Below are 27,636 nucleotides of genomic sequence, written 5' to 3'. Positions count from 1 at the left end.
TTTTTAATATAATTAATTTTATGTACATTAACAATGGGTGCTATGGGTTTTGCTGATAACTATTAAACTTTGAAATCCTATTTGTCCACGTTTCCATGTGTTTAAAAAATGTTTGTCTAACCATATTTTTAAATACGTACAGTGGGGGAAAAGACATTCAATCACCTTTTTTTGTTATTTATTTTACTTCCTTTGCAAATGTCCTCCACATCTTTTGACTTTGTAATATTAAAAATGTGTATTTCTAAACTATAAATGTATGACACTGTTTAGACATTAGTACTATTTAGACACAAATGATAGATATTTGTTATTGGATTATTTTTGCATTATTGTGGTTTAATTTTTCATTATTTCTCTTTGCAAAGTACACAATAGGGTCAGTGCTATGTTGACCCTTTGGCTGTCAATACCTGTTTTTTGCATTCCCATCTTACAGCTTTCTATCACTAAGGGTCTGTTTGAAAATCTAGTGAGCTCTCTACATAGATGCATTTTACGCCATCGTACGCACATTCCTGAGAAGAAAGCTTAGATTCTTAGATGCCTTAAAATGCTGCCTAGTAAGGTACCTTAAATTTGAACGGTATTTTGACTGAATGGTGAGGGAAAATCCAATTCTGCCTCAGCGTTGAAGGCAATCCCAGCATTCAGTGCGGCACAAATTTTCTCACAAAAAAATGTACAAATATGGCGGACGGATCTGGGACAACGAACGGAGTTATTTTCAAATGTAAATGAATTATCATTCATTTTTAATTTGTATAAATGTGTACAAGTGTATTTATTTGCAAATTTGGGCTTGTCAGCGAATTTAACCATTTTCTGTACACGGAGGGAGATGTTAGTTGACATGCTAGTGCGTTGTGCCACCTCATCCCATTGGTTTGGGCGGCACGGTGGCTAAGTGGATAGCACCGTCGCCTCACAGCAAGAAGGTCCTGGGTTTGATCCCCAGGTGGGGTGGTTAGGGTCCTTTCTGTGTGGAGTTTGCATGTTCTCCCCGTGTCTGCGTGGGTTTACTCCGGGTCCTCCGGTTTCCTCCCACAGTCCAAAGACATGCAAGTGAGGTGAATTAAAGATACAAAATTGTCCATGACTGTGCTCGATCTAACCTAAAACATGACGTTAAAGTCCTAATAAACAAACAAACATCTCATTGGTTTGAATGGCATGAGGCTAATTATGTTAGTTTTGTACATGAAAACTGATGGAATCGCTGTCTAAGTAGTTTGTTCGAATAACCTGCCTTATAAGTCGATGACTTATTAGAATCCTCTCTACTTAGGCATCTGCATATGTAGGCAGTAAGACATCAAGGCAGCTCACTAGGTTTTCAAATAGACCCTATATCATCAATCAGCTTTCAGCCAGGTCTTTTCCAAAAAGCCACTGAAACTGATTTATTTCTTTAGCCTGTTGGCACACATTTTCCTTTTTCTTTATTGCCTTATAATGGTAAAGCGTAGACCTTTAAACTCCTCGGCTCACTTCAAACCAATTATCCTTGCTCCGGTGTACCCTGCTGTTTCACTCCTCATCTGTGTGTGTAATGTTAGGGCCTTGAAGCATGATTGTCTCTGCATTGAGCTGTTTCATGAAGTGCTTATACCTCCTTCAAACACTTTGTGGGAATTGTCATTTTCACATGTTTGCCACCCTTGCCGGCATGGTATATGAAGACCGATTTCTTCTCAGAGGAGATTGAGTCAGAACAGCTGGGTGCTCAGGCATTCCTAATAGGATAGCGAGATTGTAATAACCAATTCTGCCCAGACTTGCCATGGGAAAATTGTGTCAACAAGAAATTATTTTGAAAATGTGGATTTTAAATCAGTGTAAAATTGGGATATAGTTAAAGACTCCATGTCATTACCATGTAAATGAGCTATGCAAACTACATCAACAAACACTGGCAGTAAAATGGTAGTAGTGAGGAGCTCTAAAATAGATTCATTATTATTGGATTCATTCAAATGTCTACCATGCTATAGCTGCTTAGGTAAACTATAGGTTACTGTAAACTAAAATCATCTGAGAGCAGCAACAATGAACACAGTAAGCCTATATAAGCTCACAGGTTTAACATAAACAAGTTCAGCACTTCTTGTGTGCTTTAGGAACTGTGTTTTTATGGCCAAATCAAAAAGCACTATGTGAAATACTGTGTTAGACTGTGGAGCAGTGGACATTCTTTCTTTGGAGCTGTTTTTAATCATGAGAAGCATGGCCCATCTTTCCCAGTGAAGTGCATACAGTGACATTCAAGAGAAGTGTGAGCTTCCAACTTTGTGGACAGAGTTTGAGAAGGGAAGCCTTTTCAGTGTGACAGTGCCTTCTATGCAACAAGCAAAGTGTCATTACACTGCAAAAATCAGTGCTCTGCTGAGAATGGTTAACCAACCAAATCATATCTGGACAGTAGGCCAGTTTTCATGAAGAATAAAACAGAGGAGCTGACAAAGTACCAAAAGCAACATTTAATTGTTTGATCAGTAATTGTGTACCCACAAGTGAATTACTATGGTAGAAGTAGCTCACAAAATCACTAATCACTGTGCGTAAATAATAGGTGGCAAAGGCAGCGTAATGCTAAAATGTAGCCACTCAGGTGGCGCAGCGCTAAAACACGCTAGCACACCAGAACTGACATTTCGAACTCGTTGGTTCGAAAACTCAGCTCTGCCATCCGGCTGGGCTGGGCAGCTACATGAACAGCGATTGGCTGTTGTTTATACAGGGTGGGGAGCCGAATAGGGACATTTACATTTTCGGCATTTAGCGGACGCTTTTATTTAAAGCGACTTGCAGTACAGTGACAGTATATAGTCTAAGCAATTGAGAGTTAAGGGCCTTGTTCAAGGGCCCAACAGTGGCAATCTGGCAGTGGTGGGGCTTGAACTAGCATCCTTTGGATTACTAGTTCAGTACCTTAACCACTAGGCCATAACTGATGCAATTATGACCTCTGCTGGCTGATTGATGGCACCTGCACAGAGACAAGGAATAATGCGTTGATCATGGTGTGGCTCTCCGTACACAAAGCTGATGCGCATATGAACTCGCCTCGTGCAGGTGAAAAGATGCAGTCGGCTACTGCACACGTGTTAGTCTCGCTCTCTTCAATCAGAAGTGAAGATCAGCATCAGTAGAGAGGAAGCATAATGCAGTTGGGTAATTGGATGCGACTAGATTGGGGGAAATGCAGAAAAAAATTTTAACATACTTTTGAACATGTTTTAATGACTTTTGTTTTAACTATGTGCTTAGTACATCACTATACCATCATCGTTATACAAATGGATTAGCTTTCTTCAATTCCCTCTGTCTTGTGTCGTCCTGTAGCAGACTAGCAATCTACATTAGGATGATGTCAATCTTATTCTTGGTTTTACTCATCATTTTACTGCCTTCAATGTTGTCACGTGGGTGCCTCATCGCATGCCCAAATGAAATGTAACTTGCAGGACTTAATGTGGTTCAGTAGCTCCTTTTTTTGTTCTGGCTAGTTTGCAAACATCTTTCTAATAAAACTATTCCTCTCAAGTTAGCTCTATAATTGTGATCAATCTATCATTATGCAGCTCCACTCTGCAGGAAAATAGTCAATGTGTTTTGTTGTTTTTCTAAAATATAGTTAACAGTTTGGTAAGTCATCTCATTATTAACATCCATTTGTAATTTGACTTATTACATAGCTATTGTTGGATATATCACTCTGCTAATATAGATAAATGTACTGAGAGGGATTTTTTAACCTGCCCCATGCCACTCTTTAGATTTGCCGCATTCTTTGTGCTGACTTGTGTGCTTAATTATTTAGACGAATCAATAGCTTCATTAAAGCCGCTTTGTTTTCTTCAATCCAGATCGATTCTGGGCAAAAGGACTTCATTAGTCTGCATATGATGAATTTTGTCACACAAGTGATGAAGAGTAAACATAGTCACACAGCTACAAATCTAACAGCTTTTTGTTATTGTATGACTTATGGTTGTGTTTAGGGGCGGCACGTTGACTCAGTGGGTAGCACTGTGGCTCAGTGGGTAGCACTGTGCCACCCTAGACTGGGTGAAAAGAGGGAAGGGCACAAAAGCTACCATTAATAAGCCAAAGAGAAAAAATAAAGTTTTAAACTTTCAAATATATTTCAGATATTAATGACATTAAATGTTTACTAGAAAGTAAATAATATGAAGGGCACTAATTAATTACATACTTCACACACACATACCTGTATTTCTTTCTTTCTTTTTTCTATTCTATTTTATGCATTTTCTCCCAATTTAGCATAGTCAGTTTGTCTTCCACTGCTGGGGGATCCCTGATTGCAGTCGAAGTGGGTATACTGCTGCTCACGCCTCCTCTGATTTGCAGCCCTTAACGGAACCCTTTTCACCCATGCATTCTGCATAGGCGCCTCTCTATCTGCTGATCAGGGTCCTTACACAGAGTTTGAAGACCTCACCCATATAGCCCGTCATCCCGCACTGCCAATTATGCCGGCTAGATGACGCCCAGCCGACCTGTGGCAACGCCGAGTCTCGAACCGAGGAGTTCAGAATCTCCGCACTGGTGTGCTAGTGGAATATCCTGCTGTGCCACCTGGGCACTAAAGATTTCCTATATTAAGATTTTAGATTTAGCAGTTGCTTTTCTTTGACTGTGCCGTGTGGTTTTGGAAAACTGACATGTAAAGATTATTTCAGCTTCTCTCCTATCTTCCAAGTCAATGAGTGCTGGTATGATCAGGGTTGCCAGATTAAGTGACATAAGCTCTGTAAAAAGCAGACCAATAGAGTTACTGTCTTCTATTATTACATATATTTAGTTAAAAAAAGAAAGTCTATGAATAAGTAGACCTGTAACAAATATAATTTTAAAGCATACAGAGTTACATTGCATGGCATGGCTGCTACCTTATATTTTATTATACAAAGATATCGATATTTAAGAGCCTAAAACAATATCTGGGAGCATAAAAAGTAACAAAATTTTGTGGGACAGACCTAGTAACTGCTCCTAGTAATGTGGCTGCTTTACATCTGGTATTTAGAGATAGAGGGAATTACAAGCTATTTCTGTTCAAAGACTTTTACACAGAATGCAATTAAACTGCAAAGGTTTTGCTCTCTGTTGATTTAAGATGGGACTTGCAATGGCGAGCCCATCAAATTGTACTGGCACTAACCACCAGAATCTTGCTATTATAAAAAATAATTCTAGTTAACATGTTAACAAATTATTAACAAAACTAGATTCTATGAATATGCCAATTAAAAAAAAAAAAGTAAACACTGCATTGTGTCCACTTCTAAGCACCAGTGCTGCATGGATTCTATCTGCATACTGGAACATGACTGGTGCTTCTATAGTACAGTGTAATAACAACCTACTTAACACAAGTTTAATAATAGCTCATTAAAAAATGCAGGAGACTCCTGCAGTGACCATTACTGTACCTGAGTGATCTGTCTGCTCTGACTCAAATGAACTTCCCTGATAGGGTGACTAGCACACATCTAAAATGATAATACTACACCAGCTACAATACTCTCTCTCTCTCTCCGAGTATGGTTGGTACTAAATCCAGCTTTGTTACTGTCTTGAGGGTTCATTGTAGCTAAATAAGATAAATCAGCAAGTTTGAAAATGGACCTCAAATACGTTACATAACTGATAAATGATGATATAAAAAAAAAATAAACCTTCACATAAGTAAGATAACAAAAGCAATTTTTAAAATCGTCACATAACTCCAGAGTCTGTCCTGAATTTGAAATGAGCGCATGGCAGCTCATAAATTACAGGGCAGAGGGAGGAGAAGCGAGGCTGCATATGTTAAATATGCTTTACTTTCTCAGATGAAGAGACTTGATCTCAGCAGGCTAACTCTGAGCACACACAAGTGCAAGAGTGCATTTGTATGTATGTATGTATGTGTGTGTGTGTGTGTGTGTGTGTGTGTGTGAGAGAGAGAGAGAGAGAGAGAGAGAGAGAGCAAATACCTGAAAAGGAGGAAAGAGAAAGCTTTCTTTATCTAAAAAAGATATTCACGATTCACATCTCATAATAGAGACATGTACACAACTTACAAACTGAACTGTCTGAAGGGACAACTGTTCATCTAAATGAATCCAAGCTTTTAAAATCAACACATTTTTGTCTGTTCCCTGTTTGTTTAAACAGCTCACATTACCTATAATTACTGGCAAAACAGTCAAAAAGGGTTTATAATTCCATTTTAACTTACGGTTGCAACACATAAAATGAAAAGAACACTGCAACATTTGCATAAAAAAACTAAATCTAAAGTCTGCAAAAACATATAATCAGAAAGAACACTTCAACAGGTCGCCTTCTGGTGCAACAGCCCAAAAAGATTGTTGACTAAATAAGTACCACTGGTCAGAATTAAAGAAAGAATCTGCAATGTTTCAGTTAAGTAAAGGATCAATAAACAATAAAGGATCAATGCAATTGTATTAATATGCTGCGTATTGATCTTGTCCACTTCCATCAAGACCTGCAGCAATGCTAAACACAACCATTTATTTATTAGGGTTTTAATGTCTGGTTACATTCATGACAAAGTCTGTAAAACATGACATTAAAATCCTAATAAATAAATAATAATAGTGTCACACAATCTGGCAACCCTGATCAAACCAGCACTCACAGGCTTGAAAGATAGAGAAGCTGGTATAATCTTTACATGTCAGATCTCCAAAACTACACAACACAGTCAAACAAATGCAAAACTGTTGCATGTGCACTTGCTGGCTACTTATTTTCATCTGCCAGGTCCAGAGACTCACAGAAACCCATAATACTTATGGTAAGACACAATATGAGTTTCCCCACCCATCATACAAGTGGCTTGACCATCCAGCAGAGTTCGAAACAACTAGGAACCCTGTTAATCTTTCTCTCTTAGGCACGGCAGTTGTGTCTGTCAGCTTGAGAGCTCAGTGTGGATGAGCTAGTGCATTAGTTTACCAGCAACAGCTTTTTATCTCTGTACTTAAAGCTCAATTAGTAGGCGCTGCGTTCCTCAATTTATACGATAAGCTATGGCATCAGCAATTAAAATGTTACTGCCAAATACAATATGAGCACATACACCGATCAGCCATAACATTAAAACCACCTTCTTGTTTCTACACTCACTGTCCATTTTATCAGCTCCACTTACCATATAGAAGCACTTTGTAGTTCTACAATTACTGAATGTAGTACATCTATTTCTCTATTTCTGTTCTTCAATGGTCAGGACCCCCACAGAGTAGGTATTATTTGGGTGGTGGCTCATTCTCAGCACTGCAGTGACAATGACATGGTGGTGGTGTGTTAGTGTGTGTTGTGCTGGTATGAGTGGATCACACACAGCAGCACTGTTTTTAAATACCGTGTCCCCTCACTGTCCACTCTATTAGACACTCCTACCGGGTTGGTCCACCTTGTAGATGTAAAGCCAGAGACGATCGCTCATCTATTGCTGTTGTTTGAGTTGGTCATCTTCTAGACCTTCATGACCTTCTGTGGTCACAAGATGCTGCCCACGGGGCGCTGTTGGCTGGATGTTTTAGGTTGGTGGATTATTCTCAGTCCAGCAGTGACAGTGAGGTGTTTAAAAACTCCATCAGCATTGCTGTGTCTTATCCACTCATACCAGCACAACACACACTAACACACCACCACCATGTCAGTGTCACTGCAGTGCTAAGAATCATCCACCACCTAAATAATACCTGTGGTGGTCCTGTGAGAGTCCTGACCATTGAATAACTGGGTGAAAGCAGGCTAAAAAAACATGTAGAGAAACAGATGGACTACAGTCAGTAATTGCAGAACTACAAAGTGCTTCTATATGGTAAGTGGAGCTGATAAAATGGACAGTGAGTGTAGAAACAAGGAGGTGGTTTTAATGTTATGGCTGATCGGTGTATATTGGTGGTATAAAGTGCATCTTGCCCTCCATGCTTATAACCCAGTCTACTGCAGCACTAACATTCTGCACATTTAAAAACTGAAGTTGACTTCTATAACACAAGTATTCAGCATCAGGAGGTTGTCTTTCACCACGGTTTATTCCAGGAAAAAATTAATTAGACTCTGTCTCTCACAGAATTTGTGTAATCCCTCCTCTCCAATGTGTCATGGCTGTAATTTGTTGCTAGTGTTTTAGCACTGCAGATTGAGCCAGCCAGGGAAATGTAAAGCTGTGTGCCACTGTTGTTGTGTTACTCCGTATTGAGACCACCCTGCAGCAGGAAATAGAAAACGTGTCGTGATTGCGTTTTCCTTCCTCAAAGAGCCTCTTTGGTATGCACGTTGCGCCGCTAGAGGTGTAGCAGCTAATTCCACCGTGACCCGAATAGCTGACAGTGCCAGCACACATCTGCAAAGCGTGCCGCTATTCGCTACCTTATCACACAAAGCAGGTTTGAAAGCTACCTCAGACATATTTCATCTCGGCGGTGCATTCTCTTAATTGGCGGAGTGAAATATATTGGTCGGGTGGTACATGTATAAGCAGACATGCACACACGTGAGTTTGTAGAAGCTGAGTGAGCTGTTTAGTTGCTATCTAATTTTTTTTTGTCCCATGATGCACATATCAGCAGGGAGCATATGGCTGTCTGAGTAATAGCTGCTTCATGTTTGATGGGCTCTGAAAGCTTTGTCTTTCGAGTTCAAGCTAATTGTATGTGTTCACCCTGTCAAATCTCGTCTGAATCAGCTGCGTTTGCTTTTCATGGATGTGACATTGACTGTACACTGATCAGCCATAACATTAAAACCACCTCCTTGTTTCTACACACATTGTCCATTTGATTAGCTTCACTTACCGTATAGAAGCACTTTGTAGTTCTACAATTACTGACTGTAGTCCACCTGTTTCTCTGCATGCTTTGTTAGCCCCCTTTCATTCTGTTCTTCAGTGGTCAGGACCCCCACAGCGTAGGTATTATTTGGGTGGTGAATCATTCTCAGCACTGCAGTGACACTGACATGGTGGTGGTGTGTTAGTGTGTGATGTGCTGGTATGAGTGGATCAGACACAGCAGCACTGATTACATTTTTAAACACCTCACTGTCCCTGCTGGACTGAGAATAGTCCACCAACATCCAACATCCAGCTAACAGCGCCCCGTGGGCAGCGTCCTGTGACCACTGATGAAGGTCTAGAAAATGACCAACTCAAACAGCAGCAATAGATGAGCGATCATCTCGGACTTTACATCTACATGGTGTACCAACTAGGTAGGAGTGTCTAATAGAGTGGACAGTGAGTGGACACGGTATTTAAAAACTCCAGCAGCGCTGCTGTCTCATACCAGCACAACACACACTAACACACCACCAGTGTCACTGCAGTGCTGAGAATGATCCACCACCTAAATAATACCTGCTCTGTGGTGGTCCTGTGGGGGTCCTGACCATTAAAGAACAGGGTGAAAGCAGGCTAAAAAGGTATGTAGAGAAATAATGTACTACAGTCAGTAATTGTAGAACTACAAAGTGCTTCTATATGGTAAGTGGAGCTGATAAAATGACAGTGAGTGTAGAAACAAGGAGGTGGTTTTAATGTTATGACTGAAATCATATTGTCATTTGTTTATTCATTCATTTATTCATAAGCACTTCATCAGGGTTTCAGTCTATCTAAAATCACCCTCTAGTCCTAGACTTAAGCCAGAAATAAACCCTAAACTGGTTACATAGCCGCAGTTATAAATTCCTTTATGTTTTACTTACATTTAATTTCCTCTGACATAAAGGTTATGTTGTGATGTAGCTTCCGACATCCCAATCTAATTTCTCGAGCTAAAATTAGTGCCATAAAGCTGTATAATTTACATAATGTGTCTGAAGGCATTTTTAAATACCCCCATCAGTTTCATCAGAACTATTTCCAAATTTAACCTTCCCATTCTTTGCTAAATTTTTGTTAAGCTTGGTGAGTTGATTTCGAGCCCCTAAGTATGTCCACCATGAGCACATTTTTGGTTTGTTTGTTGTGTGTAAGCTAGAAATAGAATCCGGTTCTAGCTGCTCTGTGTATCAGCTAATCCATCATGCCAGCCGAGCATGCTTAAGATTTGGATCACATTCAGGAAGCTAATTTCCTAAAACACCACTGTCGCTGGTGAGCGTGTAGTGACCTTGGCTCCCAGGGAGAGCCGCCAAGAGATGATCTCGCTGCTGTGCTTACTTTGAATTGCAGATCACAGTGATGCATTTTAAAACACACTTTGCCGAAAGTGCTTCCAACCATGATCCGAGATTCAGAAGTTAAATTATGCTTCAGCTGTCCTCGAGCTTCTGTCTTTAATACAGAAGTCATGTTTCTTTTTATGCAGCAGGAGTGGTGAGCTGTGCTTTTTATATATGTTTAGTGCTGAAGCAGCATTTTATACATTTTTTAAAAATTCATATTTGTTGTAGACCTAGTTTGGAAATGCTTGTTGTGTGGATGTTTATTGTGTATATTCTTTTTAACCTTGAGATCTCAAATAGCTTTTTACACACATTAATGTATTATTGTGTTTGCCAATTTAGTCATTACCCATTCCCGATAGTGAATCTGTTGCCTCTTGCACAACCTCTGATCTGATCAAGGAAAATAAAATCACCACACACCCCCTCTGACACGTGTGCAATTTGCAGCCGCTTCATATCACCTCCCAGTGTTGGGTTCCCTCTATCATGGAGAACCCAACCCTCAGTAGGCAACCAAGCAAGTATACAGTCAATCAATATAGTAGCAAGCTGCAATGCTTAATGCCAGCCAATTAGCAATAAAGTCATATAGAATGAGTTTTTCACACGAGCACTGTTTGTCAGATTTGGTTTGTAAACTGTAAACAGCTTGTCAGTGCGATAGTAAAATGATTTTTTTTTTATGAACAGATGATCGTCGAGCCTGTAAACTGTATCTACAAACCCTATTTCCAAAAAAGTTGGGACATCTTGTAAAATGCAATATAAAAAGAATCTGTGATCTTGTATAAAGAATTGTTAATTCTCTTGCATCTTTATTTAACTGACAGAAATAGAAAGAAAAGATTTACAATGTTTTTACTAATCAACTTTGTAAATATAACCACTTTTTAAATTAAATGTCTGTGACACAGTTAAAAGAAAGTTTAGGGTTTGGGTTAGGGTTAGCAAAATAATAGTAAAATATTTATTCAATATTAACATTACAGGGTTTTGAAACATTCCACAATAAGCAGATGAATAAGTAACAGGTAAAGGAATCATTTTTGGGTACAAAGGGAGGATCCAGTAAAGGCTCGGTCTGTATAAGCAATGATTGGTCATGGCTCAGCACTTTGTGTGCCAAACTTTGTGTGAGTATTGTCAGTCAGTTTAAAAAGAACATTTTTCAATACAAGATTGCAAATCATTTAGGTATTTTACCATCTACCATACATAATTTTGTAAAAAAAAAACTAAATAAATAAAGATTCAGGGATTCTGGAGAGATCTCAGTCTGGCAGGGGAAGGCCAGAAACCACTGCTGAACATGTGTGTCCTTCGAGCACTCAGACGGCATTGCATGAGAAAATGTCATAATACTGTGATAAATATAATCACATGGGTTCTGGAGTACTTTGGAAAACCAGAAAACACAGTACTCAGCTTTATCAAGAAATTCAAGCTCAAACTTATTAGTAAATGCATGGGTGGCCATGGGTGATGCAGAGGCAATGCATCAAGGCAATGTCTTTTCTCAGGAAGCCCATGGTTATTTCAGCAAGACAATGCCATGCCTCCTTCTTTACACACAAACAGTGTTGCGTTGTAGACAGTAGGCCAGTTGTAGCCTAGCGGTTAAGGTACTGCACTAGTAATTAATAGGTCTCTGGTTCAGGCTCCCAGGTGGCGCAGCAGGATATTCTGCTAACACACCAGTTCCGAGATTCTGAACTCCTCGGTTCGAAACTCGGCATTGCCACCGGTCGGCTGGGCGACATCTAGTGGGCATAATTGACAGTGCTTGCAGCAGACACGTTTCTGCTAGTGTTTCTACCATACCGGACTACAGTGGGGCCAAAAAGTATTTAGTCAGCCACTGATTGTGCAGGTTCTCCTACTTAGAAAGATGAGAGAGGTCTGTAATTTTCATCATAGGTACACTTCAACTATGAGAGACAAATTGAGGAAAAAAAATCCAGGAAATCACATTGTAGGATTTTTAAAGAATTTATTTGTAAATTATGGCGGAAAATAAGTATTTGGTCACCCACAAACAAGCAAGATTTCTGGCTCTCACAGACCTGTAACTTCGTCTTTAAGAAGCTCTTCTGTCCTCCACTCGTTACCTGTATTAATGGCACCTGTTGGACCTCGTTATCTGTATGAAAGACACCTGTCCACAGCCTCAAACAGTCAGACTCCAAACTCAACCATGGCCAAGACCAAAGAGCTGTCGAAGGACACCAGGAAGAAAATTGTAGACCTGCACCAGGCTGGGAAGAGTGAATCTACAATAGGCAAGCAGGTTGGTGTGAATAAATCAACTGTGGGAGCAACTGTAAGAAAATGGAAGACATACAAGACCATTGATAATCTTCCTCGATCTGGGGCCCCACCGTGGGCCGTGGGGTCAAAATGATCATAAGAACGGTGAGCAAAAATCCCAGAACTACACGGAGGGACCTGATGAATGACTTGCAGAGAACTGGGACCAAAGTAACAAAGGGACCATCAGTAACACACTACGCCGAGAGGGACTCAAATCCTGCAGTGCCAGGCGTGTTCCCCTGCTTAAGCCAGTACATGTCCAGGCCCGTCTGAAGTTTGCCAGAGAGCATATGGATGATCCAGAAGAGGATTGGGAGAATATCATGTGGTCAGATGAAACCAAAATGGAACTTTTTGGTAAAAACTCAACTCGTCGTGTTTGGAGGAAGAAGAATGCTGAGTTGCATCCCAAGCATGGGGGTGGAAACATCATGCTTTGGGGCTGTTTTTTTACAAAGGGGACAGGACGACTGATCCGTGTTAAGGGAAGAATGAACGGGGTCATGTATCGTGAGATTTTAAGCCAAAACCTCCTTCCATCAGTGAGAGGATTGAAGATGGAACGTGGCTGGGTCTTCCAGCATGACAATGATCCCAAACACACCGCTCGGGCAACGAAGGAGTGGCTCCGTAAAAAGCATTTCAAGGTCCTGGAGTGGCCTAGCCAGTCTCCAGACCTCAACCCCATAGAAAATTTGTGGAGGGAGTTGAAAGTCCGTGTTGCCCAGCGACAGCCCCAAAACATCACTGCTCTAGAGGAGATCTGCATGGAGGAATGGGCTAAAATACCAGCTACAGTGTGTGCAAACCTGGTGAAGACTTACAGGAAACGTTTGACCTCTGTCATTGCCAACAAAGGTTATGTTACAAAGTATTGAGTTATTGAAGTATTTGTTATTGACCAAATACTTATTTTCCACCATAATTTACAAATAAATTCTTTAAAAATCCTACAATGTGATTTCCTGGATTTTTTTTCCTCAATTTGTCTCTCATAGTTGAAGTGTACCTATGATGAAAATTACAGACCTCTCTCATCTTTCTAAGTAGGAGAACTTGCACAATCAGTGGCTGACTAAATACTTTTTGGCCCCACTGTATGTGGGTGGGATGACTGGACTATGTGGGTGGGATGACTGGACTATGTGGGTGGGGCCTGATTACCAGATAGAGAGGTGCCTGTGCAGAATGCATGGGTGAAAAAGGGTTCCCCTAAGGGTCGGAGGAGGCGTGAGCAGCAATATACCCACCTCAACTGCAATCAGGGATTCCCCAGCAGATTGGCCTCGCTAAATTGGGAGAAAATGTATAAATAAAATAGAAAAAAAGGTCTCTGGTTCGAGCTGCTAGGTTGCTGCTGTTGGGCCCTTGAGCAAGGTCCTTAAACCTTAGTTGCTCAGACTGTACTACTGTAAGTCGCTTTGAATAAAGGTGTCTGCTGAATGCCGAAAATGAAAATGTAGACACAGTGTGTGTGTGATTGACTGGCCTGTCTGCAGCCCAGATCTGAAGAACAGAAGAGGAGGATCAGACAGTGGTAACCACGGACTGTTGAACAGCTGAAGTCTCGTATTAAGCAAGAATGGAGAAAAATTCCACTTCTAAACCAGCGGTTTTCAACCTTTTTAGGCATGCGCCCCCCTTCGTGTGCCGAGCGTGACTTGCGCCCTCACACCACGCCCCCCTCCCCTTGTTGGAACAGCACTCGGTTGCGTGTACCAAGCGCTGCCTCCGCCACGCTTCCCTCCCCTGGATAAGGCACGTATGCCAAGCACGGCTCGCGCCCCTCCCCTTAGTGGACCACGGCTCAATCGCAGATGCCCTCCGCAGACCACGGCTCAATCGCAGATGCCTACCCTTCCCCCCGGACAGCCGCTCGCGCACCCTCAGACAAGTACTTGCGCCCCACAGGTTGAAGACCCCTGTTCTAAACCATGGAACACAATGCTGAACACACCTTTGTTACCTTTTTTTTGTCTAAGGCATCAAATTATAAATGTGTTTATATTTGCAAACTACAATGAAGTTGATCAGTGAAAACATTGGTAATCTTTTCTTTGTACTTTTGTGAGTTAAATAAAAAAATCACGAGAATTAACATCAAGTCTCCTTTTTATTGTGTTGTACAAAATGTCTAAACTTTTCTGGAAATGGGGTTTGTATGTTCACAATAAACAAAATCCTGGCCGTTCCTCTGTGCCGTACCCTTCCATTTGTTCATTAGCGTCTGTTTGTTTGCGCTGGCCCATGTGGACCGGCTGGAGCAGCAGTGTGTTGTGTGTGTTAATGAGCTTCTGTGCTTGTGCTGTCGTGCAGAACAAGATGTTTATCTACCGCGGCAAGGAGTACGAGCGGTGGGAGGATTTTGAGGCCAGGCTGCTCACTCAGTTCCCCAATGCTGTAAAGATGAAGACCACCACGGCCCCCAGCGAAGAGCTGCGCCTTTCCTCCGGCCAATGTATCCTTCCACAATGCTTTAATCATACGTTAATGAAAGATGCAGTTTTGTAGTTGATTTTTCTTATATCAATAGTGAAACCTTGGCTGATTCATGTTTGTTTATATTACCTTAACTGTGGTTGTAGATATTCAGTGTTTCACTGTAAAACCCATACTCGAACTTCCTCCCAAGTTCCAGAATAAGCCGGTGTCTGAGCAGATTGTCAGGTAATATAATCGGCGTTCATCAGCAGCATGCACATTAAATATACTGGGTTCTTTGTCAGTACAGTCATGTGAAAAATTTAGGACACCCCATGAGAACCTTTGTCTTTTTTAACATATTTAAACATATGGACATTTGAGCTTCATTTGAACAGTACTGAGAGATGGAGCTTATATAACTAAACAAATAAAACTGAAAAAATTAATTTTAAAACCAAGTTGTTCAATGTAATGAACAAAGATAAAAATTTATTGTGAGGAAAAAGTTAGGACACCCTATGCCCTAATAGCTGGTATTTCCCCCTTTGGCTAAAATAACCTCAATAAGACGTTTCCTATAACCATCTATCAGTCTGTGCCATCGACTGGGAGAAAGTTTTTCCCATGCAGAATTTCTTCAGCTGTGTGAGGTTTGAGGGGTTTCTTGCATGCACAGCCCGTTTCAAATCACCCCACAGCATCTCAATAGGATTAAGATCTGGACTTTGACTTGGCCATTCCAGAACTCTCTGTTTCTTTCTTTTGAGCCATTCCAGAAGTCCTGGTCTTTGTCTTTGTTCAGGTTTCCTCCCTGCACACCTCCCATGCTAATCAAACTTGTGCAGTCTTTTTCTGATTGTATGTACCTTGACATCGACTTTGGCAAGAGCTAACTGTAGGTCCCGTGATGACATTTTAGGATTGTTGGAGACTTCTTTAAGCATCTTGCGGTCTGCTCTTGGGCTGAACTTGTTCTCCACTTGTACTGTAAATGATTTTCCGGACAGTCGAATGGCTGATTGTTTTGAGATCTTTTTAAATCCCTTCCCAGATGCATATGCATCTACAACCTTATTTCTGAAGGCCTCAGAGAGCTCTGTAGATCTCACCATGGTGATAACACTCACTTCAACAATCAAGAGCAAACCAAACTAATGTCTGAGGTTTAAATAAAACTCCAAGGTCCTCTAACGATGGTCTAATCATTGCAGCTGATGTGGTGCACCTGATTCTAATTTTAGACATTTTAAGTAGTAATAAATGTGGGGGTGTCCTAACTTTTTCCTCACAATAAATTTCCATTTTTGTTCATTACATTTTACAGCTTGTGTTTAAAAGTAATTTTTTCAGTTTTATTTATTTATTTATATAAGCTCCATCTCTCAGTACTGTTCAAATGAAGCTCAAATGTCCATGTGTTTAAATATGTTCAAAAATGTTTTAATGGGGTGTCCTAAGTTTTTCACATGACTGCATGTTAATAAATAGATTTGTTCATTGTTTTCAGTGCATGGGCTTCCACACAATTCCAAAGCATAATAGATCTAACAAAGCAAATGGATATTTTACAGTTATTACAATGGTGTTTGGTGATACCTTGGTGATTGCTTCGAAAGACTTGTTTTTACTTTATTGATCCGTAGCATGAGGATCCAGACTACATCTGACTTAAGCAGATGTTACACATACAGGGGTTGGACAAAATAACTGAAACACCTGTCATTTTAGTGTGGGAGGTTTCATGGCTAAATTGGACCAGTCTGGTGGCCAATCTTCATTAATTGCACATTGCACCAGTAAGAGCAGAGTGTGAAGGTTCAATTAGCAGGGTAAGAGCACAGTTTTGCTCAAAATATTGCAATGCACACAACATTATGGGTGACATACCAGAGTTCAAAAGAGGACAAATTGTTGGTGCACGTCTTGCTGGCGCATCTGTGACCAAGACAGCAAGTCTTTGTGATGTATCAAGAGCCACGGTATCCAGGGTAATGTCAGCATACCACCAAAAAGGACAAACCACATCCAACAGGATTAACTGTGGACGCAAGAGGAAGCTGTCTGAAAGGGATGTTCGGGTGCTAACCCGGATTGTATCCAAAAAACATAAAACCACGGCTGCCCAAATCACGGCAGAATTAAATGTGCACCTCAACTCTCCTGTTTCCACCAGAACTGTCCGTCGGGAGCTCCACAGGGTCAATATACACGGCCGGGCTGCTATAGCCAAACCTTTGGTCACTCGTGCCAATGCCAAACGTCGGTTTCAATGGTGCAAGGAGCGCAAATCTTGGGCTGTGGACAATGTGAAACATGTATTGTTCTCTGATGAGTCCACCTTTACTGTTTTCCCCACATCCGGGAGAGTTACGGTGTGGAGAAGCCCCAAAGAAGCGTACCACCCAGACTGTTGCATGCCCAGAGTGAAGCATGGGGGTGGATCAGTGATGGTTTGGGCTGCCATATCATGGCATTCCCTTGGCCCAATACTTGTGCTAGATGGGCGCGTCACTGCCAAGGACTACCGAACCATTCTGGAGGACCATGTGCATCCAATGGCGGTGCCGTGTATCAGGATGACAATGCACCAATACACACAGCGAGACTGGTGAAAGATTGGTTTGATGAACATGAAAGTGAAGTTGAACATCTCCCATGGCCTGCACAGTCACCAGATCTAAATATTATTGAGCCACTTTGGGGTGTTTTGGAGAAGCGAGTCAGGAAACGTTTTCCTCCACCAGCATCACGTAGTGACCTGGCCACTATCCTGCAAGAAGAATGGCTTAAAATCCCTCTGACCACTGTGCAGGACTTGTATATGTCATTTCCAAGACGAATTGACGCTGTATTGGCCGCAAAAGGAGGCCCTACACCATACTAATAAATTATTGTGGTCTAAAACCAGGTGTTTCAGTTATTTTGTCCAACCCCTGTAGATGTTCTGAGAGTTTTTTGTTTTCTAGATCTTTTTCTAGAAAGATCTTGACTTTCAGTTTCTCTTAACTGCCTTTTTTAATAATTTGTCAAACAGTAAACATACTGTTCTTCATGCACTCTGGTATCTTTTTAAAGCTCTCCTTGCTTTTTAGACATCCATTAGCTTCATTTTCAGATTCTCAGTCAGTTGCTTAGATTTGAGAAATCCGTAGTTAAATGTCAGCACAAGGAGTCAAAGATTTTGTCAGACTCTGGAATTACCAGCTGGCAAATTATTGAAAAAATAAAAAAAAGCCTCCACACATCCCAGCTGTAGCCTGGCTGGCACAGAGACGTTGCTGACTCTTCATTTTGATATTTTATTTATTATGCACTGTAATTACAAAATCTAATTCAATTCAAAAGACCAGATGGTGTCTTTTTTAGTGTGAAGAATGTAACATTGTGTGCCTCATTGTTAGCTAGATAGGTAGGTGTGTGTGTCTTGGGGGGGGGGGTGTTAATGAAGTACTCAGTGAGCAGTTCACATTTTTAAAGTCTGGGTGGCTTTTCATGCATCTAGTTATCATGTGCAGGTATTTTCCTGACTATCTTTTCCACCTTTCCATGAATCAATCAAGCAGATCTGTTGTGTCACCGTGATCGTAAGTCCTCCACACTCCAGCAGACAGGAGCTTTTCTCCTGCCTTTACATTGTACATCACTACTACTCATGTTTATGCCATCTGAGAGCTGAACTGACCTCATGTTGTAGGACTGGTGAGCTGAGTGACTCACTAACTCTAGCTTTCTTTTCCTTTACAGCTTTTACACCATAAATGAGGTGACTAAGTTCCAGTACTCCAAACCTATCCGGAAAGGAGAGAAAGATCCTGACAATGAATTTGCTGTATGTAAAATTTCACTATATATTTGATTAGTCAAGCAGATTGTATCCAGGTTATCGATTTATTTGTCTAAGAGGTGATTTAGTAGCTTTTCATAATAAACATTGCTTTTATTCGTCTACAGTTTGTGTGTAGGATGCAGCATGTTCTTTGGTTTGTAAAGCATCCAAAATAAATAAGCAAGTACTTTAGTTTTAGAGCTGAAGGTTTGCACATGTGGTGAATTGTTTATTAATAAACTGCATTAATGATATTTGAGTTTATAAATACTGTAGAAACAAGACAAGTGCCTATATATAGCCTTCGTGTATTTACCATGGTTTAAGTAGTTACACAATGGGCGGCACGGTGGCTAAGTGGGTAGCACTGTCGCCTCACAGCAAGAAGGTCCTGGGTTCTATCCCCAGGTGGGGCGGTCCAGGTCCTTTCCAGGTCCATGTCTGCGTGGGTTTCCTCCGGGTGCTCCGGTTTCCTCCCACAGTCCAAAGACATGCAGCCAGGCCACTGGAGACACTGAATTGTCCTATAAGATGCATAAACCAGCGCATTGTAGTGCTGGTCCCAAGCCCGGTGAAATAGGGAGGGTTGTGTCAGGAAGAGCATCCGGCTTAAAAACTGTGCCAAATCAATAATGCGGATCACGATCTGCCGGCGACCCCAAACAGGAGCAGCCGAGGAAGTAAATAGAAGTAGTTACAGAATAAGTTGATCATTTGCATTGCGTTGTATGTCATTACTAACACTGAGAGGACTTTTTGGGCTACTGATGATCTATAAGCAGTATTATTACTAGTACTAATGTCTTTGGTTGCTGTTTATGAGAGCTTTAAAACAATAATAATAACAATTTACATGCTGTAATTTATCCCAAAGCTAATGGTTTACCAAAGTTTTTGTACTATTATTTTTTTTTTAACCAGAATATGTGGATTGAAAGAACCACATTTGTCACAGCCTACAAGCTCCCAGGTATCCTGCGCTGGTTCGAGGTTATGTCCGTCTCTACGGTGAGTAGGCCAGACCGTTTGAATCACTTTCCCCTTAGTTAAGTCTTTTACTGATTTCCTATTTTGCTGGTGTGTGCTGAATTAAGGTTTAGCTGTGGAAAGAAATTGGTATTGATTATTTAATCAAAAAGTGTGTGGTTTAATGGCACTTTGTAAGTAGAAGAGAAATAGACTTAAACCCTGATATCACGAAATGACTCAATTTTAAGATCATTGCTTGATGGAAGAGTAGACTTGATATAGATTATTTTTATTTATTTTTTTTGGAGGGGTGGCAAAGATCATCAAAAGACTGTCAAGAATTAAATCAGTAAATATACTTGGATCTCTAAGACGTTTAAACAATTACGACATAGTGAAAACTAAAAAAGGGTTCAAATAAAGATGAAAATAGGGGAGACAACTTAGGAAAATAAAAGAATTAAAGGAACATAAGCCGCTCAGGTGGCGCAGCCGTAAAATACGCTAGTGCATCAGAGCTGGGATTTTGAATACATCGTATTGAATCCCAGCTCTGTCATTTGGCTGGGCTGGGTGGCTATATGAACAACGATTGGCTGTTGTTCACAGGGTGGGACCAGCCGGATCAGGGTTCCTCATAACCGGTGGCTGATTGATGGCGACTGCGCAAAGTTGGGGAATAATGCTGATCAGGGTGTGTCTCTCCATGCACAAGGCTGATCCGCATATGAGCTCGCCTCGTGCAGGTGAAAAGAGACAGTCGGTACTGCACACATGTCGGAGGGGGCGTGTGTCAGTTACAAAGCTCCTCAGTCAACAGTGGAGGGTTGTATCTGTGGAGGTGCATCATAACGCAATCAGGGTAATTGGATACGACTAGATTGGGGGGAAAATTGGAGAAAAAGAAAAAAAAGGAACATAAGATTGAACTAAAAAGGAATAAAAAGGACAAAAACATACATGAAATAAAGAGGAATACGAATATATGGAACAGTAAGCGAGGTAGAATAATATATAAAAAGAAATAAAGGGAAGAATATAAAGTTGGTCGGCAAATATTAGAAATTGTCCATGTTAGCTTTTTTATTTGGTTGATCCAGTAAAAAACAAGCAAATTTACAATGACCAAATCAAAAAAGTTGAGACAGTATGGAAAATGTAAAAAATGTATTGTTTCTTACATTTAATTTGACTTTTATTTTGCCACAGACTGTATGTACCCTTACGTTCATTTCATTTCTTTATACACCGATCAGCCATAACATTAAAACCACCTCCTTGTTTCTACACTCACTGAGTGAAAGCAGGCTAAAAAAGGTATGTAGAGAAGACAGATGGACTACAGTCAGTAATTGTAGAACTACAAAGTGCTTCTATATGGTAAGTGGAGCTGATAAAATGGACAGTGAGTGTAGAAACAAGGAGGTGGTTTTAATGTTATGGCTGATCAGTGTACATCTATTCCTGCAGTTCAGGTCTGGTATGATAATGATTTTTGTCCTTTTTTTTAACTTTTTTTTTAAGATCCATTTATAGTGGCTGTGATAGTCGTGATAAATGAAAAAGTTTGTGTGAGACAGACAGTAAGAGCTGTGGTTTGTGTGTGTGAAAGTGGTGTGTTCTCAGTATTCATTAGTGTCTGATGTCCTCAGAGGATCTGTGTAGCTGTATTTAGCACGCCTGTGCAGATTAATTAATCTGAGTTGTGTCATATAATACTTTAGACTTTGATGAGGAATTGAAAGAATATATGACAAAGCAGTGTTGTTACTTCATCTGGCTGATTGGTTCTCCCTGCTCTCTCTCTCTCTCTCTCTCTAGGTTTCCTTACTCTTTGTATTTTTCCCTTATACCACAATCCTTTAATTATCTTTATGTTTATGATTAAAAGCCTTTTTTCTAAGGGTTTTCCTTTATTTAGTCAGGCTTGCATATGACTCATAACATACTGCAGATCAGTTACTTGGTTCTGATAAATATTTGAATAAGGTTTTGAACAAACTAGTGTGTTAGGGCCTGCAACGATCTCAAACGAGATTATTGTATAGGAAATAGATTTTTAAAGTTGGCTCTGATTTGCCCTGAAATCCAGAACAGGCTGCACTTTCAGAATTTTTTCTTTTAATCCCACCCTGCTTCACACAGGCGTTTCATCCATAACCCAGAACATCAGCTCCAACATCAGTAAACGACCTAGTTGAATGTTCCGGAAATACACTCACTGTCTGAATCAGTTTTCTCTGAATGGTTTCAATGCAGCTGTGCACTATTGCATTTTTCCTATGGGTATCAGCGCAAATGCTCCAATGCAAATCCTGTTCATATTTTTATATTTTTTAGCACAATATTTATTTTGACTTTGAGTAATCACTACTGATCAGCAGACATTCACAGTTTCATCATTCATTTTACCTGCTGTGCAGAGATTTCTTATATCTAACTAAAGATCATTTTTATTTTACTTCTTACTGCACTTCACATTACCCACACAAAAGTCACGCTTAACTCACTTTTATTTATTTACAACAATCAGCCATAGCATTAAAACCACCTGTTTGTTTCTACACTCACTGTCCATTTTATCACAGCACTTTGTAGTTCACACGTGCTGCACATGCTGTTCTTCCATGGTCAGGATCCCCACAGGACAACCACAGAGTAGGTATTATTTAGGTGGTGGATCATTCTCAGCACTGCAGTGACAATGACATGCTGGTGGTGTGTTAGATCAGACACAGCAGCGCTGCTGGAGTTTTTAAATACCGTGTCCACTCACTGTCCACTCTATTAGACACTCCTACCTAGTTGGTCCACCTTGTAGATGTAAACTCAGCGACGATCACTCATCTATTGCTGCTGTTTGAGTTGGTCATCTTCTAGACCTTCATCAGTGGTCACAGGACGCTGCCCATGGGGCACTGTTGGCTGGATATTTGTGGTTGGTGGACTATTATCAGTCCAGCAGTGACATTGAGGTGTTTAAAAACTCCATCAGCATTGCTGTGTCTTATCCACTCATACCAGCACAACACACATTAGACGTTTGGTGCTGCCATAGAAGATCTTTCCACCTACCCTCAAGCTAAATTCCCTACACATTTCTCTAGACTCCTCTAGTTAGATTTAAAGTCTTACCCAGTGAGACATCAAAACTGACAGTTTAGGTTAATATTTAGCCTGTGAGAGCTGGGATTTTTTATTATAGCATTTCAAGATGTCTTTCTTTCACTCCACAGGAAGAGATTAGTCCCTTGGAGAATGCCATAGAGACCATGCAGCTGACCAATGAGAAGATCAACAACATGGTTCAGCGCCACCTGAACGACTCAAACATGCCCATCAACCCCCTCTCAATGCTGCTCAATGGCATTGTGGACCCTGCTGTTATGGGTGGCTTTGCTAACTACGAAAAGGTATGAAAATGTTCTTAAGAAGACAAAATCGTTTGTTTATAAATGAGAGATGTGACTAATTACTCCTTTAATCTCTTTTGTGTGTATGCGGCGTGTTTGAGATAACTGGTGTTAAATGATGAACGACAACGTAATTATAGTCAAATGCAATGACAGGAATCTGAAAGCCTCATTTGCTAATGGCTTTTAAGTATTGTGAGTGATATATTTTTTTAGAGAATAATTATCTTGTTAATTAGTGCAGCAATATCTAAATCGTTTGTTTAAATGCCTGCATGGTGTCTTTAAAGAAAAACTACCTGCTGCATAAATCAAATCTAGTAAAAATACAATGTTGAGTACCATCAGGAAAGTATCTGAGGGTTCATTATACACACCAGTGACTCTTTTCTTCTTTTCAACAAAATAAAATAGCACATTTCATTAGTACACTGTACAACCAAAAGTATGTGGACACCTGACTATAAGCTAATTTATACCCACTCATACTTGTTTCATGACAGTATAGCATTTTGTGCTTTGAATTTGTGGTAAACAATTGTGCGTTAAAAATTGTAATGCTTGTGTGGCGCAGAGGTAAAATAAAGTAGCCTGTTACTGTTGAGATCCAAGGTTCAAATGTCAGTGGTGCCATCAGCTGGTTGGCCATCAACACAGACATGATTGGCTTTGTCTAAATGAGGTGAGATTAGTGTTCAAGCCACCCACACGTGCTTTTAACTTTAAACAAGGGCCCTTAAAACAAGGGCATAACTTTCCAGCTAGAACTGTCTCCTCTTTTCATCAAAGGCTTTTCACTAAATTTGAAAGTTGAGGTCAGGGTTTAAGAATCTTGTTTGAAGAATGTGGAAACAGTTATGCTAGTACAGGACATTTCCTCAAACTGTTGGTACAAAGTTAAAAGCACATGTGGCTTGAACACTAACCCATTTAGACAAAGCCAATCATGTCTGTGTTGATGGCACCACTGACATTTGAACCTTGGATTTCAACAGTAACAGGCTACTTTATTTTACCTCTGCACAACACAAGCACCCAATAGACCACAATTTTTAACGCACAATTGTTTACTACAAATTCAAAGCTCAAAATGCTATATTGTCATGAAACAAGTATGAGTGGGTATAAATTAGCTTAATTAAATGAGTCAAATGTAAGAGAAACAAAGTCTGTGATGTGTCATCAGGAAAGTATCAGAAGATTCAGTTTGCACCTTGTGGCTGTTTACTTCTCCTGACCCTCAGAATAGAACAGCACTCAAGTTAACAAATAAACATGTTTTCTCCACATGTATTTACCACATTTTACAAGGTTTTAACACTGTTTTGTGGGGCTTTTGTGAGGTGGAAAAATGAACCCAGGTAATGCATTCAAGGGCCATTCAGTTTCATGTTAAGATGTGTACTAAACTCACACTAGCCACTAGCTAGTATTTTAGAAATCGGGTTTTTTCTTAAAAGCATTAAATGAAAAAAGTTTAAAAGATGCTGCATTCAGTTTGCTTTTAATTTCCAGATAATGTAGCATGTAACTAAATACTACAACAATAATTAGTATTAAAATGTTGTAATCTTATATAATACATATACACATGATCAGCCAGTCCATTTTATCAGCTCCACTTACCATATAGAAGCACTTTGTAGTTCTACAATTACTGACTGTAGTCCATCTGTTTCTCCGTATGCTTTGTTAGCCCCCTTTCATGCTGTTCTTTAATGATCGGGACCCCCACAGGACCACCACAGACTAGGTATTATTTGGGTGGTGGGTCATTCTCAGCTCTGCAGTGACACTGACATGGTGGTGGTGTGTTAGTGTGTATTGTGCTGGTATGAGTGAATAATACACAGCAGCGCTGCTGGAGTTTTTAAACACTTCACTGTCACTGCTGGATTGATAATAGTCCACCAACCAAAAATGTATCCAGCCAACAGTGCCCCGTGGGCAGCGTCCTGTGACCACTGATGAAGGTCTAGAAGATGACCAACTCAAACAGCAGCAATAGATGTGTGATCGTCTCTGAGTTTACATCTACAAGGTGGACCAACTAGGTTAGGAGTGTCTAATAGAGTGAACAGTGAGTGGACACGGTGTTTCAAAACTCCATCAGCATTGCTTTGTCTTATCCACTCATACCAGCTCAACACACACTAACATACCAGCTCAACACACACTAACACACCACCACCATGTCAGTGTCACTGCAGTGCTTAGAATGATTCATCACCTAAATAATACCTACTCTGTGGGGGTCCTGACCATTGGAAAACAGGGTAAAAGCAGGCTAAAATAGTCTGTAGAGAAATAGATGGACTACAGTCAGTAATTGTAGAATTACAAAGTGCTTATATATGGTAAGTGGAACTGATAAAGTGGACAGTGAGTGTAGAAACATGGTGTTATGCCTGATCAGTGTATATATAGTGTGTATATACAGTGTATCACAAAAGTGAGTACACCCCTCACATTTCTGCAAATATTTCATTATATCTTTTCATGGGACGACACTATAGACATGAAACTTGGATATAACTTAGAGTAGTCAGTGTACAGCTTGTATAGCAGTGTAGATTTACTGTCTTTTGAAAATAAATCAACACACAGCCATTAATGTCTAAATAGCTGGCAACATAAGTGAGTACACCCCACAGTGAACATGTCCAAATTGTGCCCAAATGTGTCGTTGTCCCTCCCTGGTGTCATGTGTCAAGGTCCCAGGTGTAAATGGGGAGCAGGGCTGTTAAATTTGGTGTTTTGGGTACAATTCTGTCATACTGGCCACTGGATATTCAACATGGCACCTCATGGCAAAGAACTCTCTGAGGATGTGAGAAATAGAATTGTTGCTCTCCACAAAGATGGCCTGGGCTATAAGAAGATTGCTAACACCCTGAAACTGAGCTACAGCATGGTGGCCAAGGTCATACAGCGGTTTTCCAGGACAGGTTCCACTCGGAACAGGCTTCGCCAGGGTCGACCAAAGAAGTTGAGCCCACGTGTTCGGCGTCATATCCAGAGGTTGGCTTTAAAAAATAGACACATGAGTGCTGCCAGCATTGCTGCAGAGGTTGAAGACGTGGGAGGTCAGCCTGTCAGTGCTCAGACCATACGCCGCACACTGCATCAACTCGGTCTGCATGGTCGTCATCCCAGAAGGAAGCTGACGCACAAGAAAGCCCGCAAACAGTTTGCTGAAGACAAGCAGTCCAAGAACATGGATTACTGGAATGCCCTGTGGTCTGACGAGACCAAGATAAACTTGTTTGGCTCAGATGGTGTCCAGCATGTGTGGCGGCGCCCTGGTGAGAAGTACCAAGACAACAGTATCTTGCCTACAGTCAAGCATGGTGGTCGCATCATGGTCTTGGGCTGCATGAGTGTTGCTGGCACTGAGGAGCTGCAGTTCATTGAGGGAAACATGAATTCCAACATGTACTGTGACATTCTGAAACAGAGCATGATCCCCTCCCTTCGAAAACTGATGACAAGATGACAACTGCCTTGCTGAGGAAGCTGAAGGTAAAGGTGATGGACTAAACCCAATTGAGCACCTGTGGCGCATCCTCAAGTGGAAGGTGGAGGAGTTCAAGGTGTCTAACATCCACCAGCTCCGTGATGTCATCATGGAGGAGTGGAAGAGGATTCCAGTAGCAACCTGTGCAGCTCTGGTGAATTCCATGCCCAGGAGGGTTAAGGCAGTGCTGGATAATAATGGTGGTCACACAAAATATTGACACACTGGGCACAATTTGGACATGTTCACTGTGGGGTGTACTCACTTATGTTGCCAGCCATTTAGACATTAATGGCTGTGTGTTGAGTTATTTTCAGAAGACAGTAAATCTACACTGCTATACAAGTTGTACACTGACTACTCTGTTATATTAAAGTTTTAGTTCTATAGTGTTGTCCCATGAAAAGATATAATAAAATATTTGCAGAAATGTGAGGGGTGTACTCACTTTTGTGATACACTGTATATATATATATATATATATATATATATATATATATATATATATATATATAGTATATATATATAGTCAGTTTTTAACGTAATGGTGGAGATCACGTCACACTCTTTTACAGTGTAGGTGTGCACATCATACAGTGTCTGATATAATCTGACAGCTGTATATTGCTCAGCAGTATTTGCTGCCTCAAACTGCAGCAAACACCGACTCATTTATATTTAATTGAGCTACAGTGCAAAAAAAAAACTCTTTGCATAAGCACAGAGCTGTAGATAATTCCTTATATAAGTACACATACATAAGCAGTAAAGATCACTGAGTGTGCAGCTTATTACATCCCAACAAACATAGAGAAGTACATTTATTCCACTCTGTCGAACACTCTAAAACAAGTGCTCAGCTGTTGGACAAACAATTTTTTGTTGGTTACACCATTTTTGGCCTGTTTTTTTTTAAAGCTCTATGTCCTTGCATATACTGTGTTATTTTT

At 40.5% G+C, this 27,636-nt stretch overlaps 1 protein-coding gene across 3 annotated transcripts in view; it reads left to right on the top strand.

Annotated features, from left to right (window-relative positions):
- The window catches only part of dock1 (dedicator of cytokinesis 1), a 469,250-nt gene that overhangs the window by 403,807 nt on the left and 37,807 nt on the right, over window positions 1–27,636 (top strand). For all 3 annotated transcript variants that reach the window (XM_063002899.1, XM_063002901.1, XM_063002900.1), the window contains 5 exons: window positions 14,854–14,995; window positions 15,123–15,204; window positions 18,706–18,790; window positions 19,709–19,795; window positions 22,993–23,169. In XM_063002899.1, the coding sequence (XP_062858969.1) occupies window positions 14,854–14,995; window positions 15,123–15,204; window positions 18,706–18,790; window positions 19,709–19,795; window positions 22,993–23,169 (573 nt within the window). The remainder of the gene's footprint in view (window positions 1–14,853; window positions 14,996–15,122; window positions 15,205–18,705; window positions 18,791–19,708; window positions 19,796–22,992; window positions 23,170–27,636) is intronic.

Source organism: Trichomycterus rosablanca, chromosome 10 (genome assembly GCF_030014385.1).
Source record: "Trichomycterus rosablanca isolate fTriRos1 chromosome 10, fTriRos1.hap1, whole genome shotgun sequence".
NCBI classification, from domain to species: Eukaryota; Metazoa; Chordata; class Actinopteri; order Siluriformes; family Trichomycteridae; genus Trichomycterus; species Trichomycterus rosablanca.
Note: the sequence above shows the minus strand (reverse complement) of the source record. Positions and strands in the feature narration are given on the sequence as shown.